Here is a 20,061-nt window from a genome sequence, read left to right as displayed (position 1 = left end):
TGTGTGTGTGTGTGTGTGTGTGTGTGTGTGTGTGTCTGTCTGTAAGGGTGCGTGAGTTTGTGCTTCTCTGTGTGTAAATGTTCATGTGTGTGCGCCAGGGAGAGCCAGGCAGCACCTTTCCAACACACACACGGCCAAGGCAGACGGAAGGAGAGAGAAGCAAAGAGAGAGAGATGGGGGTATTTGGAAGGGCGTGGCTAGCCAACTGTCAGTCACTGGCGGGTTACCACAGAAAATGGGCGTGCTCAAATACCGGGACAGCCAATGGTAAGCGACGCTGCTTGTGTCACCATGGTGACGGGGCTGTACCCAGGGAGGTTGTGATGGGTTGACAGGTGCGTGACAATCGGAGCTCTCTGCAAGCATGTACGCCAAAGGCAAGAGTAACAACGTGCCGTCCGACAGCCAAGCCAGAGAAAAGTAAGTTTTATTCATGTGGGAGGGGGAGAAGGGGGGGACCGCGGCAATGGGGAAAGTTCATGAGCGTCCGGGGCAGTCACACAAGGAGCTGCTATCGTAGAAGAGAGACATTGCAAGACTCAGAAGAGTCATGGATGGTGCTTTGCTAGGCGTATTGGCAGGCTTTAAAAGTTGACCATGTACATTGCTTGATAAATTGATTACAATAGAACATGGTGAAATAGAATGTATGCATGATGCTTGCCGACGTACATGGCCGTGGTTCTTAGAGGCACATCTTTTGACACCAATGCTTATCGTTCTACAGTTTGGCAGTTTAGCCTTGGCTATGCAAAAACATTATAGGCTACTGGCTGTAGAGGTAGGAGTTGTAAATAATAGCCAGTTCAGTGGAGCTTTACGCACGCTTTCATGCCCACGTCGTGCATATTGTTGTCAGTGGAAGTTCTCTTTGCATTAGGTTGACAAGCAGGCAATACTATCGTTAGTTCCATCAACCCATTGCATGCTACCTCGCAACACGCAGTAGCCGACACACTGGACACAGAAGTCTGTCCAATAGCCAGCATAATGTGCAGCCCGTATCTGTAATCATTATTATTAGGCTATCATTACCATTACCAAACCTTTTACTTGCATAGTGCACCCCACTGGTCAAGTTGCTTAAACAATAAGCTTTTGTACATTTTAGGAAAACATATCACTAATATGCTACTGGGTTATAATGCATGCACGTTGAAACCGATGTGTTCTTTAGTTGAGCAAATAGTTATCTCGTTGTCACCGGTGCCCGGTGGCTTGTCTACTGTCACATASGCAAAAAAATATGCAATTTCTGTCAAAAATCATGTTATGCAAAGACCTACAGTAGCCTCCGAATAATTTCTGAGGAATGTCTCTGTTGAGTGATCACAAAGTCGTGTCTAAAGACAAAAACATTTCCTGCGAGACAGACAGGAGAATTTGGTTAGGTCTACATTGTTGTTGTCGCATAAGTTATGTAATATTCTGCTTCACGAAAACACCAGACACACTCTTATACCAACGCATTCATGTAGGCCTCTTCTAGGCTTTCTTCTAAGTGTTCATAAACGTCATGTTGGAAATGTAGTTTAATTTGAGCCAGTTTGCTTTAGTAGGAAAATAATCCTGKATTAACAGGACATTTTAATTATGTTGATTATACTTAATGGGAATTTTTGTAGGGGTTGTTACATTTTTCGTAAGTGAAAATCAAGTCTGAAATTTCAATGTGGAAATGACAAAATTCAGAAGCATTTTTAAACCTCAAATACACTATAATTGCAGGAATGTTCTCATGCAAGAGCGTGATCAAATTAAGATCTTACACCTGTATATAAGGCTGCGTTTACACAGGCAGCCCAATTCTGAACTTTTTTTCACTAATTGGTCTTTTCACCAATCAGATCAGCTCTGAAAATATATGATGTGATTGGTCAAAAGACCAATTAGTGGAAAAAATAATTGAGCTGCCTGTGTAAAGGCAATATGTGCCTGTGTTTGCAACTGACCCCACACTTTCCCACACTTTTTTTCCTTCTGAATTGTCTTAGATATGTTTGAAGACTTTCTTAGTTTTGACGGCTTAAGCCTGCAACGACAGTAACTGAAAGCTTGAAACCGCTAATCGCCAACATCTGGGCTTGTGTGCCTGCGTGTGTGTATGTGTAAGGGAGATGTGTGTGAGAGAGATGCACATGTAGCCTATTCTACACATTATTTCATTAAATTATGTTAATGGTTTAATTTTGTGCTAATACATGATTGCCAAAAATGTGGGTAAATTAAATATATTTCGGWGGCTAGTCTATAGAACAGTAATAGTTAGCCTACAGTGCTCAGAATGTTCACACCTGCTTTGGAAGTCACCGACGTGTTACAGGTGTGGACAGGTTCTCAGGGAAAGTAACCATCGGTTATTTTGGTCCCGGATGAAAAGAGTCTGTTTCGTCTGATAAGATTAACCCACCAAGGGTTCAGTTCATAGCAGTAGACTATTTCTCACTTCAATACCATTCATTCATTTCTGTCTGCAGTAGGATGTCCAGACATATCCGCAGAGTCCCAGGTTTGAGGAATCCTGAGAGCGGTCAGCAACAACACAAAGGGATGGATGGCACTGTACCTCATAGCTCTATCTCTGCCTTATCTGAGAGAGAGAGAGAGAGAGAGAGAGAGAGAGAGAGAGAGAGAGTGTGTGTATGAACTGTCTGTCTCTGTGTGTGTGCTGTCTCTTATACACATCTAGATGTGTATAAGAGACAGGTCCATGGTTTACCTATGGTACAGTACAGCCTAGCTCTCCTGGGACCTCATTAAACTACTGTACACACACATACATGTGTTAAATAAAAGTGTGAAATACGTGTTCTTGTGAAAAATGCATACAGATTTCTTACATCTTAGAAATGGTTTGTTTACCTGTTCGAACTAAGAACACTTTGGTAAATGCAGAACTTAACATGGAAAGAAAGTCTCATGTGAACGAGAGATATAGGACAAGGGAGAGGAAGAGATGAACTGTAAAAGAGGAAAATAAAGAGGATAAGAGAGGATGAGAAGAAGAAAGGACAGAAGAGAGGGAATTGCATGTTTTGTAGCACACAGTTCTACTGATCAGTGGGGTGTCGCTGTATCTGACACACAGTTCAGTCAGTACCGTCTTCTCTTCAGTTGTTTCTCATTTTTGCTACACAGCAGGAATCAGAGGGAGAGAGAAATAGAGAGCAACAGATGCAGGGAGAGTGAGGGAGAGAGAGAGCGAGGGACTGGGGGAATTTACTGGCTCATTAGTTTACAGCAGGGGTGTTGAACTCATTTTCCCCCGGGGGCCGCATTCGGTCTTCAATGATGTCCGGAGGGCCGCACTGAAAATGTGTTACATTTCCTAGTCCTCTAGCCATCTTATTTAGAATTTTTGATGCTTCCTATCTAGTAATTATTAGAGAGCTGGACAGTCAAGAAACTGTATGAATATAGGAAAAAATATATATATATACAGTTGTTTACAAGTCAGAAGTTTACATACACCTTAGCCAAATACATTTAAACTCAGTTTTTCATAATTCCTGACATTTAATCCAAGTAAAGAATAATAGTAGAGAATAATAGTAGAATAATAGTWGAGATAATTATTTATTTCTGCTTTTATTTCTTTCATCATATTCCCAGTGGGTCAGAAGTTTACATACACTTAATTAGTATTTGGTAGCATTGCCTTTAAATTGTTTAACTTGGGTCAAATGTTTCAGGGTAGKCTTCCACATGCTTCCCACAATAAGTTGGTGAATTTTAGCCCATTCCTCCTGACAGAGCTGGTGTAACTGAGTCAGGTTTGTAGGCCTCCTTGCTCGCACACACTTTTTCAGTTCTGCGCATACATTTTCTATAGGATTGAGGTCAGGGCTTTGTGATGGCCACTCCAATACCTTGACTTTGTAGTCCTTTAGCCATTTAGGAAGTATGCTTGGGGTCATTGTCCATTTGGAAGACCCATTTGTGACCAAGCTTTAAAACTTTCTGACTGATGTCTTGAGATCTTGCCTCAATATATCCACATAATTTTCCTGCCTCATGATGCATCTATTTTGTGAAGCGCACCAGTCCTTCCTGCAGCCATGCACCCCCACAACATATGCTGCCACCCCCATGCTTCACGGTTGGGATGGTGTTCTCGGCTTGCAAGGCCTCCCCTTTTTCCTCCACAAACATAACAATGGTCATTATGGCCAAACAGTTCTATTTTTGTTTCATCAGACCAGAGAATTTCTCCAAAAAGTACGATCTTTGTCCCCATGTGCAGTTGCAAACCGTAGTCTGGCTTTTTTTATGGCGGTTTTGGAGCAGTGGCATCTTCCTTGCTGAGCGGCCTTCAGGTTATGTCGATATAGGACTTGTTTTACTGTGGATTATAGATACTTTTACCAGTTTCTTCCAGCATGTTCACAAGTCCTTTGCGGTTTGTTCTGGGATTGATTTGCACTTTTCGCACAAAGTACGTTCATCTTCTAGGAGTCAGAACGCGTCTCCTTCCTGAGCGGTATGACGGCTGCGTGGTCCATGGTGTTTATACTTGCGTTTTATTGTTTGTACAGATGAACGTGGTACTTCAACTATTGGAAATTGCTCCCAATGACGAACCAGACTTGTGGAGGTCTACAATTTGTTTTCTGAGGTCTTGGCTGATTTCTCTTTTGATTTTCCAATGATGTCAAGCAAATAGGCACTGGAGTTGAATGGTAGGCCTTGAAATACATCCACAGGTTACGCACTCAATGACTCAAATTAGTTAAATTAGCCTATCAGTAGCTTATAAAGCCAAGCTGTTTAAGGCCACAGTCAACTTAGTGTATGTAAAACTTCTGACCACTGAATGTGATACAGTGAAATAATCTGTCTGTAAACAATTGTTGGAAAAATGACTTGTGTCATGCACAAAGTAGATGTCTCTAACCGATTGACAAACTATAGTTTGTTAACAAGACATTTGTGGAGTGGTTGAAAAACTAGTTTTAATGACTCCAACCTAAGTGTATGTAAACTTCCAACTTCAACTGTATATATTTTTTACTCAAACCACCCGTGGGCCAGATTGGACCCCCTTTGGCCTGTGGGCCATATGTTTGACACTTCTGGTTTACAGTGTTGTAGTATTGACCTACAAATGACTCCCTACAGTGACAGGGCCCTGGTGTCTAGCAGATGTAGCATGTGTATCACTGTGAAGGTGTGTGTCTAATACACCTACGTGTCTCTGTGCTGTGAACTGTTGATGAATGTTGTGTTCTCACTACTGGGGTCATGCTAGATGAAGTGGGAGTAAGGTCTGGTTTTCTCCACCCTTCTCTCTCTCTTTCTCTCTCTTTCTTTCTTGCTGTCTCTCTCCCCTCTCCCCCTCTCTCTCTCTCTGTCTCTCTCCCCCTCTCTCTCTTCCCCCCCTCTCTCACTATGCCTGATGTAATGACAAGTGACAGCACAGCACCACTGAACTGTACAAAAACTGTTCTGAGAGGACAAACCAGGGTCAAGTGCACTTCTTAGTGCCTGTTTCAGAAAGTTTCAACATGTCTTGAAATGTTCACATCAGTTCAGTATGAAAAGGTTTGTATTTGTATTTGTATTTATTATGGATCCCCATTAGCTGCTGCCAAAGCAGCAGCTACTCTTCCTGGGGTCCAATAAAATTAAGGCAGTTTATACAATTTTAAAACATTACAATACATTCACAGATTTCACAACACAATGTGTGCCCTCAGGCCCCTACTCCACCACTACCACATATCTACAGTACTAAATCCATGTGTAAGTATAGTGCGTATGTTATCATGTGTGTATGCATGTGTCTGTGCCAATGTTTGTGTTGCTTCACAGTCCCCGCTGTGCCATAAGGTGTTTTTTAATCTGTTTTTTAAATCTACTTTTACTGCTTGTGTCAGTTACTTCATGTGGAATAGACTTCCATGTAGTCATGGCTCTATGTAATAATGTGTGCCTCCCATAGTCTGTTCTGGACTCGGGGACTGTGAAGAGACCTCTTGTGGKATGTCTTGTGGGGTATGCATGCATGMGTGTCCAAGCTGTGTGCCAGTAGTTTAGCAGACAACTTGGTGCATTCAACATGRCAATACCTCTCATAAATAAAAGTAGTGATGAAGTCAATCTCTCCTCCACTTTGAGCCAGGAGAGAATGACATGCATATTATTCATATTAGCTCTCTGTGTACATCCAAGGGCCAGCCGTGCTTCCCTGTTCTGAGCCAATTGCAATTTTCCTTTTTTGTGGCTCCTGACCACACAACTGAACAGTAGTCAAGGTGCGACAAAACTAGGCCCCGTAGGACCTGCTTGTTGATAGTGTTGTTAAGATGGCACAGCATCACTTTATTATAGACAGACTTCTCCCCATCTTAGCTACTACTGCATCAATATGTTTTGACCATGACAYTTTACAATCTAGTGTTACTCCAAGCAGTTCATAATCTCAACTTGCTCAATTTCCACATTATTTATTACAAGATTTAGTTGAAGTTTAGGGTTTAGTGAGTGTTTTGTTCCAAATACAATGCTTTTAGTTAAAAAAATATGTAGGGCTAACTTATTCCTTGCCACCCACRCTGAAACTAACTGCAGCTCTTTGTTGAATGTTGRAGTCATTTCAGTCTCTGTAGTAGCTGATGTGTATAGTGTTGAGTCATCCACATACATAGAAACTCTGGCTTTACTCAAAGTCAGTGGCATGTCATTTGTAAAAATTGAAAAAAACAAGGGGCCTAAGCAGCTACCCTGGGGAATTCCTGATTCTAACTGGATTATATTTGATAGACTTCCATTAAAGAACACCCTCTGTGTTCTGTTAGACAAGTAACTCTTTATCCACATTATAGCAGGGGGTGTAAAGCCATAACACATACGTTTTTTCAGCAGCAGACTATGATCAATAATGTCAAAAGCTGCACTGAAGTCTAACAAGACAGCCCCCCCAATCAATTTATCATCAATTTCTCTCAGACAATCATCAGTCATTTGTGTAAGTGCTGTGCWTGTTGAGTGTCCTTCCCTATAAGCATGCTGAAATTCTGTTGTCAATTTGTTTACTGTAAAATAGCATTGTATCTGGTCAAACACATTTTTTCCCAGAAGTTTACTAAGGGTTGGTAACAGGCTGATTGGTCGGCTATTTGAGCCTGTAAGGGGGCTTTACTATTCTTGGGTAGCGGAATGACTTTAGCTTCCCTCCAGGCCTGAGGGCACACGTTCTCTAGTAGGCTTAAATTGAAGATTTGGCAAATAGGAGTGGCGATATCGTCTGCTATTATCCTCAGTAATTTTCCATCTAGATTATCAGACCCCGGTGGCTTGTCATTGTTGATAGACAACAATACTTTTTTCACCTCTTCCACACTAACTTTATGGAATTCAAATGTACAATTCTTGTCTTTCATAATTTGGTCCAATATACTTGGTTGTGTAGTGTCAGCGTTTGTTGCTGGCATGTCATCCCTAAGTTTGCTTATCTTGCCAATGAAAAAGTAATTCAAGTAGTTGTCAATATCAGTGGGCTTTGTGATGACTGAGCCGAGTTGGCTTTTTTTCAAAACATTTCATTTAAGGTGCCCGGAAGCTTTTTTACTATCATTCTTTATATAATTTATCTTTGTTTCTTTGTGTAGTTTCTTTTTCTTTAGTTTAGTCACATTATTTCTTAATTTGCAGTACGTTTGCCAATCAGTTGGGCTGCCAGACTTAATTGCCATACCTTTTACCTCATCCCTCTCAACCATACAATTTTTCAATTCCTCATCAATCCAAGGGGATTTAACAGTTTTTACAGTCATTTTCTTAAAGGGTGTTTGCTTATTAGTAACTGGAATAAATAGTTTCATAAATGCATAAAGTGCAGCGTCTGGTTGCTCCTCATTACACACCACAGACCAGCAAATATTCTTTACATCATCAACATATGAATCACTACAAAACTTATTGTATGACCTCTTATACACTATATTAGGCCCAGCCTTTGGAACTTTGGTTTTCCTAGATATGGCTATTATATTGTGATCACTACATCCTATGGATTTGGATACGGCTTTAAAGCAGATATCACATACATTATCAAGCATTTCACACATATTATCCAGATACTGACTGTTAGCACTTGGTGGTCTATAGCTGCTTCCCACAAGAATGGGCTTTAGGTGAGGCAGATGAACCTGTAGCCATATTACTTCAACAGTATTTAACATTAGATCGTCTCTAAGCTTTACAGGAATGTGGTTCTGAATATAGACCGCAACACCGCCTCCGTTGGTATTTCTGTCTTTTCGGTAGATGTTATAACCATGTATTGCTACCACTGTATCATCAAAGGTATTATCTAAGTGAGTTTRAGAGATAGTCAGAATATGAATGTCATCTGTTACAAGTAAGCTATTGACTTCATGGACCTTGTTTCTTAGGCTACAAATGTTAATATGGGCTATTTTTAGCACTTTTCTGGGTTGCTTGATTGTTTTTAATGCTTTACTGGGAAGCTTATCAGAGGTAGACTTACTCATGTTATTTACATTGGAGCTGATAGTGCAGGGTGAGCTGTATAAAGTGGTCTTCCTACTATTGCACACCGCCTCAGTGCTAACAGTGTAACTCTGGWTTATAGGCTCATGATTACTGCTTACAATAGCTGGAGGATAAACAGATATAATCGGTGCATTTAGGGGTACATAAATTAAATGACTTACATTGTGTTTGCCAATGCCCATAAGATCATGTACATTTGATGCAGCATTATGACGACTCATTGTCACAATGGTAGGGATTAACTGAGCTGGTCTTGGATCATTTACCAGTCATTGTTTCAACACAGCCTTGAAATGCGTGGACAGAGTCAGAGTCCAGGAGCCAAGATGATTTGGATGGACTCCGTCATTCCTGTCGAGTATCTTCTGTTTCCAGAAGGTGTCAAAGTTATCAACAACCAGCAGTCTGCTGAATCTTTCACACCCGCGGCCCAAAGATGGTACTGGATCTGAAATTATTGGCTGTTTTTTGGAGTCTTTTAATGCTAAAGTCAGTTCTTTCAAATCCATTTTCAAATGTTCCGAGCTAGCCCTCCTGATGTTGTTTGACCCCACATGGACTACGACAGTGTAATCTCCCGGCATCTGTGGTAGAACAGTCAGAAGCAGCCTTATTATGTCTTGTACTCGTGCTCCTGGGTAGCACAGGGCTTTTGCCTTGGGGACCGAGATGTTTCTCACCATAGAGCTGCCTATGATGACAGGTGGTGATGTTGAATGGGCCGGTCTCTCYGGCAGCCTCACGGTCTGGTGAGACAGGTTCAGATCCTCGGAGCTCCCAAAGGAAGAAGCCGAGGATGAAGATGCAGGTACCTCCGGATCCGATCTTGATTGGGAAGCCACCATGGACGAAGGCACCGGAACCTCTGGATCCAGGGAGGAAAAGCTGTTTCTGGTCTGTGTCAGTTCCGGGCTCAACATCTCCATGGAGACCRCCGTTGCCAGAGGACGACTTCTTCGCTTTCCATAGTGAGTGACGTACCTCCATGGCAGGTTGGTTGGGTCGAGATCAGCTCCATTCTCCAGGGAAGGGGGAGGCCCTTTCGGGGATGGAACCCTGCCGAGCACCGGCCAGCCGGCTGTGGAGAGCCAACACGGCGGCGAAACTTCCACTAGACCAGAGCAGCGTCCGGCTACTGGGGTGGAAGAAAATGAAAAAGTAGGTGGGTGTGGGTTCCCCAGTAGCTTATGTAGGTTTGCTACTTGCTTGCTAAGAGTAGCTACTTCGCTCCTGTAGTCCTCCGCAAGCAAGCAGTTGCTCCATTGAAAGTCAACGCGGTCCACAATGTCCCGGAACAAAGCAAAGTATACGCAGTTCCTGCAACATTGGAAACGTTCAATAGCGACCTCCATTTGAGACCGCCGAGCAAGCTACCGCCGGGCTTTCGCGTCTCTCCCGGCTTATCTGGCAGGATTCCGGGACAGATAGCAGCGCTCACAGCAATTTAGCCCAACAGAGCCGCAGGATTCAAAATAAAGTACAAGTATAATAAAACACTGTCAGCTTTTAAACCGAGTTCTTTAGTTCAGGTGTCAGCGTTCGACAGGTTTCAGTTTGAATATGTTTGCTCCTGTCCGGTGTCTATGACTGAGACCAAAGGTTATAAACCAAGTATTCTTCCTTTGAAAACAAAAGAATGCAATTGAAACACTCCTCCCTCGGTACACTGTTACCTTCCCTTAGTATAATTTGCTTAGGGAAGAGTTTTCCTTGGTTGAATTCAGCTGCTGTTGATCAGAGTGTCATGGCACTTGTATGATGTAGAATTGTGATTGAAATGTAGCTTTTGTTAAAGCTGTATCCATGCTTGCTGGCTGTCTTAATGTTGCTTGGTTAGCTTCTTTTGTGCTTGACTGAGTGACTGAAGTTTGCAGTCACTCAAACCTCTGCAGACTAGCGTGCAAACAAATAAAAAAAAATAAGCATAGCTACGGGAAAATTGTTCTTGCATGTGCTATAGCTCTATAACGGTCTGCTAATACAGGACTACTTTTGTTTATTAAAACTTTATTTTAATTCCGATTTTTCAGGGTGTACTGCAGCACCCTCAGCACCCCTACTTCCCGCAGCTATGTAAATACGTAGGCTACTCACTGTCTCTGGATCCTCGCCTTGTCGCATTGTTTCTCTCACACACACACACACACACACACACAGTTTCTTTCCATCTCCTGGCTTAGACACAGGCACGTGAGACACCTCCTGCTCCTGGCAGGAAGCAGCCGACACAGCATCGCTCCTGACTGAGGCGAAGCAGTGCATGCTGGGAGTGTTTATCCTCTCTTACAGAGCCAGTTCTGTTTGCCACAGACTGCACTGAAACATCACAATATGCCACAGGAGCTGCTCAGTGTACCTGGAGGATCCTTACTGTAGGCCATACTGCACGTCAGATACTGATTTAGCTACGTAGTCTCCTGCTGGCTGCCACTCTCCTGTCTCTGACAATAAGTCACAGGACAGAACTGCACTGAAACATCACCAGATGCAGGTGCTTGAAACATCAGTCTACCTATCCATGTTTTACACTGAAATCAGTTGAAAGATGCTGAGTGCTTAGTCTAAGTTGGAGAGTATGTGTAAGAATTGTCTACATTTTAGTCATTCAGCAGACGCTCTTATCCAGAGCGACTTACAGGAGGGTAAGTGCCTTGCTCAATGGCACATTTTCACCTAGTTGACTCAGGGATTCAAACCAGCGAACCTTTGATTACTGGCCCAACACTCRTAACCATTAGGCTGCTAGTGACAGGTGAGTGAGTTTGCATGGAAGAAAAATAAGGAAAGAGAGATGAGTGCGTGAATGATCATGAGAAAGAAAAGCGAGAAGAAATAAAAGCATAGAGAGAAGAAAGATTCTCTGTGTGCTTGAGGTCAGATGAGGGTCAGGTGTGGGTAGCTGGTATCCTGGAGGACCTCATGGTCTAATGCTTTCTAATGGCTGCTCATCTGACCCCAGCACTTAACACACATCTCCCACTCATAGATCGCTTACGCTGGGAAGTGACCACACCTGATTCTGCTGGCCAAGGTTCAGACAGAACTCATGTAAAAACATTGGTGAAAGACCCTACAGACACAGGGCTTTAGCACCAGTTAAACTCTCCTCTGATAGGTCAGTTGAGAATATATTGTTGATAAACTGTCCATCCAGTAAGCCTGTCTTAGTTTCTGTTTGCATAGGCTACACCACTTTCCCATATGGTTCAACCACTCTACTTCTAACCCCATCTGTCTGACAGGCTGGCTTGATGAATMGCAGTTCAGTTCAACTCCAGTAATGATTGTAGGGCTAATAGCTTATCTGCTCTCTTGACGACAACAGAGAGAATTGTCACCTACTCAATATTGTTGTCATTCAGACTAGGCTTGGGCGGTATACCGTATACCGGGGTATTTGGAAAAAGCCAAGCGATGGTTTTTCAATACCGTCAAAACTATTTCTTTGACATTTTTCAATAAATGGGAATATTTGTAGCTACTTTTTAAGTTAATAACTGCAGTCAACTTGTGCAATACGTTAGGAGATAAAGCAGATTGCGTTCTTCATTTCACCTGTTGCATTATTTTACACTATTTTACATTATGAAGCTTACCGTTCCCCAGAACAGTTGAGCCAGTCAGGTGTTTGTTTGTAAATAGCACAACGGGAGACAGCAGGCGTCCATAGACAGTACATAGCGTTCTATATCTATCAGAGTCTCTGTTGTGCTGCACACATGAGGTCATGCAGTTGCATTCATTACTAAATGTTTGCCGTCAGATAACTTATAATGGCTTTCTGACAGAATTCAAAGAGCTCTGGGTGAGTTATCTGTACAGCTGCCATTTTTTCCCTGTGCTTCCTACTAGCATTTTTTTCTCCTCTGTTATTCTCACATCTGCTCTTCAGAAAAGCATGCATCACAACTTTGTTGCACAATTTCTATTATTCACTTTCGCTTGGAAATGTCCTCACTKACACGAAAATTACATTCGGTAGCTACTAGCAATGCTTGTATAACTTTATGAGCTGGATTTGCCTGTCTTTGCAATTCGTTTATGTTCGTTTTTGCTCATTAACATTTAGTTAACAGCGTCTCTGTGATTTTACTAATATTTTGTGCAAATATTATTAGCATTCTCGTGATAGAGGCCCAATGGGTTTTTCTTACGTTTTTAGCACCCCTTGTGTACCATGCCGGTAATACCGTAAATCCCGGGACGAGAGAAAGTCCTATGACGATATGAAAATTTGGATACAGCCCAAGCCTAATTTAGACACAAAGATATGAGGGACTATAAAAGCCATGATTGTCTAAATGTTTTAATCCACCGGCCCCTCAGATTAGCGCCAATCTCGGATTACAAAATCAAAGTCAAAGAAAAACCCTGTATCTAACATGGCCCACAAAGCCTCTGCAAATATCAGTGATGACAACATGACAAGGCTTTGGCAGAAAACACTAGTAGTCTGCTGAATAGCCTCCCAAAGTCCTCTTTTATCTGTAGAGAGCCCTCCTTGTCTTTCGATCGTGTTACCTGCTAAAGATGTACAGCAACTATCAAAGCAGCTGCGTCTTACTGAGCTCTAACAGGGAGTCAGTCAGCCCTTGATCAACAGACAGAACAGGGAGGCAATGTTTCACTCAGCAAAGAAGACCCCACATCACATCAGGCATCCTCACGGGACATCTCGTGGTCCTCCGGACGTGACACAAGCCCTTTGTCTCTATCAGATAGCATGAAAGTAGGAGGGAGAAGAAAGGATAAGAAGGCATAGGATCCTGAAAGTCTTTATTCTCTCCGTTCAAAAGATGGAGAACGGATGACTGGGTTCATCACCCAGCACATCCCTCAGGACCCCGGGGGCATCCCAGAACACGCCTGTTTTAATTAGACACACTCTGACTCTCTCTCCTCCTTTCTGCCTCCCGTAAGTCCTCTCTTTGACTCTCTCCTCCTCTCTGCCCCCGGTAGCTCATCTCTCCTCCTCTCTGCCTCCTGTAAGCCTTCTCTCTGACTGTCTCTCTCTCCTCCTCTCTGCCTCCGGTAACTCCTCTCTCTGACTCTCCCCTCCTCTCTGCTTCCGGTAACTCCTCTCTCCGACTCTCTCCTCCTCTCTGGTTTTGGCAGGAAGTTTTGTGTTGCCCACGGTGACACTAAATGCCCAGTAACTACGGTATGGACGCTCCTGCACAGCTTTTCCTGTAACCCCAGAACAGACTACAAGTAAATGCAGCGGAAAACACACATACAACAAGAGATCAGTCAGGGAAACCCACAGTTGTCTGTTGTATTTTATCTTGTTTGCTTATCTTGCTTTTATGCTTCTTAATTAGATAGCTTGTATCTTCATGTCTCTTCTATTGTGTTTCTTATTTAGCATGTCAAATTTTTGGGTGTTGTACGAGTGTCTGTTTAGTATGTTCAATGTTGCTGTGTGTGCATTATGTGCGTGTGCCCGCATAGCCCGAAAATATTGTTCTGGCGATGTTTGATATGCTTTTTACATTTGTAACGCTATTTTTTGGGGGTGAAAATCGTGAAAGTTGCCATTTTAGGCTGTTTTAGGCTATACATGCGAGATGTAATGCCCAATGTAAGACCCAATGATCCGTGAACCATACATGATACAGACAACACCTGTCACAGATCCCTCTGGAACTTTCATTGCGCACACCTGGCCCCTATTCCCACTGATTGTGTTTGTATATATGTGCCCTTTGTTTCACCATGGTGCTGTCGATTATTGTTACAATGTCCGTTGGTGAGTGTGAGTACCTGTGCTGTGTGTTTTGGGCTTTCGTGCCATTGTGGATTGTGCAGATGATTATGGGTCTCGTCCCGTGTGTTAATCATTGTGCACGTGTGTTATTTATTCAAGGTACTCCTCGCTCTTTTGTTTTGGGTTTCTACCCTGTGTTTTGTTATGTGTTTGTTTGGTCTTCGTCCCCGTGCCTTTACACGGGACGCCGTAATTTGGGTAAGAAATAAAAAACTCTATTACGCATTCCTGCGCCTGTCTCCCAGATCTTTCATACCAGCGTGGCAGCACCTTGGTGCCATTATACTCCTAATAGTTTGCTCTAAAATATGGAGTACCGCTACATTCTGTAATACAATTTTCCACATTAATTTATTCAACATTAAAACTATTAACATATTGTTTTAAACAAGTACATCACATTTCCAGAGTGTGCTCTCTGCTACTGTTAAAGTTATGATAAATGTTATGAGCACCACCAACACAGTGAATGGGAAAATGGATTCAAACGGAACTCCCTCTGCTGGTGATTTGCTGAATATGCAGGAGGGCTGTGATTGGTTAATGACCTATAATGTCAAAAAAACGTTGACATTTTCCATATGCACAAAAAGCATATTTCTCTCAAATTTTGTGCACAATTTTTTTTACTTCACTGTTAGTATGCATTTTCCCTTTGCCAAGATAATTCACCCACCTGACAGGTGTGGCATATCGAGAAGCTGATTAAACAGCATGACCATTACACAGGTGCACTTTGTGCTGGGGACAATCAATCAATCAAATGTATTTATAAAGCCCTTCTTACATCAGCTGATGTCACAAAGTGCTGTACAGAAACCCAGCCTAAAACCCCAAACAGCAAGCAATGCAGGTGTAGAAACACAGTGGCTAGGAAAAACTCTCTAGAAAGGCCAGAACCTAGGAAGAAACCTAGAGAGGAACCAGGCTATGAGGGGTGGCCAGGCATCTTCTGGCTTTGCCGGGTGGAGATTATAACAGAACATGGCCAAGATGTTTAAATGTTCATAGATGACCAGCAGGGTCAAATAATAATAATCACAGTGGTTGTCAAGGGTGCAACAACAAAAGGCCAATTTAAAATGTGGAGTTTTGTCACACAACACAATGCTACAGAAGTCTCAAGTTTTGAGGGAGAGTGCAATTGGCATGCTGACTGCAGGAATGTCCACCATTTGAATGTTAATTTCTCTACCATAAGCTACCGCCAACGTCGTTTTCGATAATTTGGCAGTACATCCAGACCATGTGTAACCACGCCAACCCAGGACCGGGGTTGGGGGGACGGGGTGCTGAAAAGTATTTCTGTCTGTAATAAAGCTCTTGTGGGCCTATGCTCTTCCAGGCACCCCTGCCCAGTCATGTGAAATCCATAGATTAGGGCCTAATTAATTAATTTCAATTGACTGATTTCTTTATAAACTCAGCAAAAAAAGAAACGTCCCTTTTTCAGGACCCTATCTTTCAAAGATAATTTGTAAAAATCCAAATAACTTCAGATATTTATTGTAAAGGGTTAAAACACTGTTTCTTATGCTTGTTCAATGAACCARAAACAATTAATGAACATGCACCTGTGGAACGGTCGTTAAGACACTAACAGCTTACAGACGGTAGGCAATTAAGGTCACAGTTATGACATTTTAGGACACTAAAGAGGCCTTTCTACTGACTTTGAAAAACACCAAAAGAAAGATGCCCAGGGTCACTGCTCATCTGCGTGAACATGCCTTAGGCATGCTGCAAGGAGGCATGAGGACTGCAGATGTGGCCAGAGCAATAAATTGCAATGTCCATACTGTGAGACGCATAAGACAGCGCTACAAGGAGACAGGACGGACAGCTGATTGTCCTCGCAGTGGCAGACCACGTGTAACAACACCTGCACAGGATCGGTACATCCGAACATCACACCTGCGGGACAGCTACAGGATGGCAACAACAACTGCCCGAGTTACACCAGGAACGCACAATCCCTCCATCAGTGCTCAGACTGTCCGCAACAGGCTGAGAGAGGCTAGACTGAGGGCTTGTATGCCTGTTGTAAGGCAGGTCCTCACCTGACATCACCGGCAACAACGTTGCCAATGGGCACAAACCCACCGTCGCTGGACCAGACAGGACTGGCAAAAAGTGCTCTTCACTGATGAGTCGTGGTTTTGTCTCACCAGCGGTGATGGTCGGAATTGCGTTTATCGTCAAAAGGAATGAGCGTTACACCGAGGCCTGTACTCTGGAGCGGGATCGATTTGGAGGTGGAGGGTCCGTCATGGTCTGGGGGCGGTGTGTCACAGCATCATCGGACTGAGCTTGTTGTCATTGCAGGCAATCTCAATGCTGTGCGTTACAGGGAAGACATCCTACTCCCTCATGTGGTACCCTTCCTGCAGGCTCATCCTGACATGACCCTCCAGCATGACAATGCCACCAGCCATACTGCTCGTTCTGTGCGTGATTTCCTGCAAGACAGGAATGTCAGTGTTCTGCCATGGCCAGCAAAGAGCCCGGATCTCAATCCCATTGAGCACGTCTGGGACCTGTTGGATCGGAGGGTTAAGGCCAGGGCCATTCCTCCCAGAAATGTCTGGGAACTTGCAGGTGCCTTGGTGGAAGAGTGGGGTAACATCTCACATCAAGAACTGGCAAATCTGGTGCAGTCCATGAGGAGGAGATGCACTGCAGTACTTAATGCAGCTGGTGGCCACACCAGATACTGACTGTTACTTTTGATTTTGACTCCCTCTTTGTTCAGGGACACATTATTCCATTTCTGTTAGTCAAATGTCTGTGGAACTTGTTCAGTTTATGTCTCAGTTGTTGAATCTTGTTATGTTCATACAAATATTTACACATGTTAAGCTTGATGAAAATTAACACAGTTGACAGTGAGAGGACGTTTCTTTTTTTGCTGAGTTTATGAACTGTAACTCAGTAAAATCTTTGAAATTGTTGCATGTTGCATTTATATTTTTGTTCAGTATAAATCAAAAAGGGTACTTTTAGAGATATTAATATTTTTGATGTTGAATTAATTAATGTGAAACATTGTATTTCAGAATCTAGACATACTCCATATTTTAGAGAACACTATAAGGAGTATAATGACACCCAGATGTTGTCTGTATCATGTACGGTTCACAGATCATAGGATCTTACAGGAGGCATGTACAGGTCTAAAAAGGGCCTAAAATGGCCACCTTTATTATGAACTTCTCAAAAATGGTTTGCGATACTTGAAACAAATGTAAAAAGCATCTTCAAAATCCTTCCTCCCAATACATTTTTTATATGAGAATTGCGAGAACAATCTGAGATACCAAATTTATTTTCGGCCATGCTGGCGTGGAATCACCCTATACTCTATGCTACTGTTGTTACTGAGCTCCTGTTCTCTCTCTCTCTCTCCTACAGCAGTGGAGTTTGTAGGCCTGTATCCTCTGATATTTCCTCCATCATTGATATGCAAGCAGCATCGCCCAGGCGCTAGCGCAAGGTTAAGCATGTGTGACGGCCAGGCTTAGGAATTGCCTCAGTCTCGCTTGCTCTCTCTCTCTCTCTCTCCCTCCCTCTCTATCTCCCCTCTCCATCTCTCCCTCTTCTCACTCGGTCTCTCTTATTCTCTCTCTCGCTCTTCCCCCTCTCTCTATCTCTCCATCTCTCTCTCTCGCTTTCCTTCCTCCCTCTCTGTTGCTATTTCATTTTCATCATCTGTGTTAGTGTGAGGCCACAGAGTTCTTCCTTTTAATCATTCATAAATGTACCTTCCTACCCTCTCGTCTTACATTACAACATACATATTACTGCCACTGAACCTTATAAAGTCCTATGTGACATTTTCTCCCCTCTGAACACAGGACTGTATATTTCTCTGTCTAGGACTTAAATGGCTAGCAGAGCGCTTGGCATTTATAGGATCCCCTTAATGTTATTTCCCAATCAGAGAGAGAAGCAGGAGAGGGAGGGATGACATCATAGACAGATCTCAGTTTGAGTTGGGCAACACTGGGTTTTGTTTGTGACGACTGTCTGCCTCAACTTTCAATATCATATATAGTACAGGAATAAGGTCATAGATGGGCATTATATTTCCTAAAAGCATCTATAGAGCTAATATTATTATTGCTATCATCATTGTCTTCACCTGGTTCAATTCCCAGGATCTAATTATTCAGTAGAACGTAACTAACTGGTATTAGAACAACAACATATAGCCCTGAACAGCTTTTTGTATCTGTTGTTCTTGGTGGTAGTGTGAAATGTTACGTTGTGTGAGTTCAACAATATCTCTAAAACTATCGGAGCTTGGGAGTTAGCAGGAAAATGTTCCAGCAGCCACATTCCAGGTCTGACATTCTAAGACAAGGAGGCGTCGGCTGGGGTCAGGCAGGGGATGGTAGAGAACAGGGAACACACCTGGCTCACTCACTGCTCGTGTGTGTGTTTGTGTGTGTGTGCGTGTGTGTGCATGCTGTGTAAGCATGTGTTTTAGACATTCATTGCCAGACTGTGATGTATTCTATTCTTTATGTCTCAAGTTATCATTGACTTTTCATTTACTATGACTCATAGAGCCTACAGTGCTGTCAACACACCGTCCATTCAGATCATTCTGATCAAGGACTATACTGTGCTTTAGATAGTACACAATTACACAGCCAGTGACTGAAGCATCCTATATGTCTAGGCAAATAAATTAACTTGAATGACTACAAAGTTCTATCTGCAAACAGAAGAAGAAGAATTGCACTGTAGAATTGCACTGAAATGTACTGTTATCACTTAAAGAAAAGTTAAACAAGGAAAACTTTGCTGGAAATCAGGCGGTGTCCTTTGAACTGTGAAATTAAAGGAACTCTGTAAACTGTGACTCAATCTAAACTAAACAAACCAATTAAAATGGAACTAAAAATTAGAGTACATAGAATTTTTCTGTTAATGGATTTCTCCTCTCCCTGTGATAAGCTGGTTTTTCCTGTTGTCCCAGCTGAGAACATTGTTGCCTCTTATGTTAGGCCAGAGCCAGTCTGAACCAATGACAACGAACTAAAACTACTTTTCATTTTCAAACTCCTTAACATTCTGTTTTGTCTGTCTATCATGATGAGAAGAAAGGACAGGGGATTTGCTGTACCCTCCCCCACCCCCTCCCTCCCTCTTCCGTTCTTAATTGCAGCTCCACTCATTTGTTATTTTCCGGAGGAGCTAGACGAGGGTGGTTTCCTGCTCATGTTCCTGCTACTGAGAGAGAGAGCGAGGTTTGGTAGTCAATCACATTGACACACCCCACTGAGCCGACATGTTGCCCTGACCCTGATCACAGACTCCTGTTTAAAGGGTCAGCCTCTGACTGTGGAGGGAGGGCTTCTCCTTTCAGGACCAGCTAATTCTGAACAGATGATGATGATGCTTGGAGTTGGACTCTAGGGCAGAGATGCATTATAGTGAGCCTCACAAGCTGTAGTATATGCTGCTTTTCAATCTTGTCTTTTAATGCGAGACTGAACCATGTCTCCTTATAATGCTGTTCACCACTGTAGAACCTCAAGAGTTGGAGGAGGAGTGTCCGTTTTTGATCATAAACATTTCTAATTCTTTGTAAGAGAGGACCTCGCACTTACATCTGATAACATTGACATTTAATCTCTTTTTATCGAAATTCCCTCCTGTTCATTTTTTGGTGGTAAAAAAGTGGTAATTGGATGTATCTATCGGCCACGGATTCTGACATTGGTAGTTTCAATGATATTCTTGCATCAACCTTGGATTTGATTAATAAT

The 20,061-nt window shown here is 42.7% G+C and overlaps 1 protein-coding gene across 1 annotated transcript in view; it reads left to right on the top strand.

Moving 5' to 3' along the window:
* Positions 1-293: 293 nt before the first annotated feature.
* The window catches only part of ssbp2b (single stranded DNA binding protein 2b), a 115,841-nt gene continuing 96,073 nt past the window's right edge, over positions 294-20,061 (top strand). The window contains exon 1 of the mRNA XM_023978839.2: positions 294-420. Within this exon, the coding sequence (XP_023834607.1) occupies positions 365-420 (56 nt within the window). The 5' untranslated portion in view covers positions 294-364. The remainder of the gene's footprint in view (positions 421-20,061) is intronic.

Source organism: Salvelinus sp. IW2-2015, linkage group LG33 (genome assembly GCF_002910315.2).
Source record: "Salvelinus sp. IW2-2015 linkage group LG33, ASM291031v2, whole genome shotgun sequence".
Taxonomy (NCBI): domain Eukaryota; kingdom Metazoa; phylum Chordata; class Actinopteri; order Salmoniformes; family Salmonidae; genus Salvelinus; species Salvelinus sp. IW2-2015.
The sequence above is the reverse complement of the archived record's forward strand: the minus strand, read 5'-3'. Positions and strand labels throughout refer to the sequence as shown.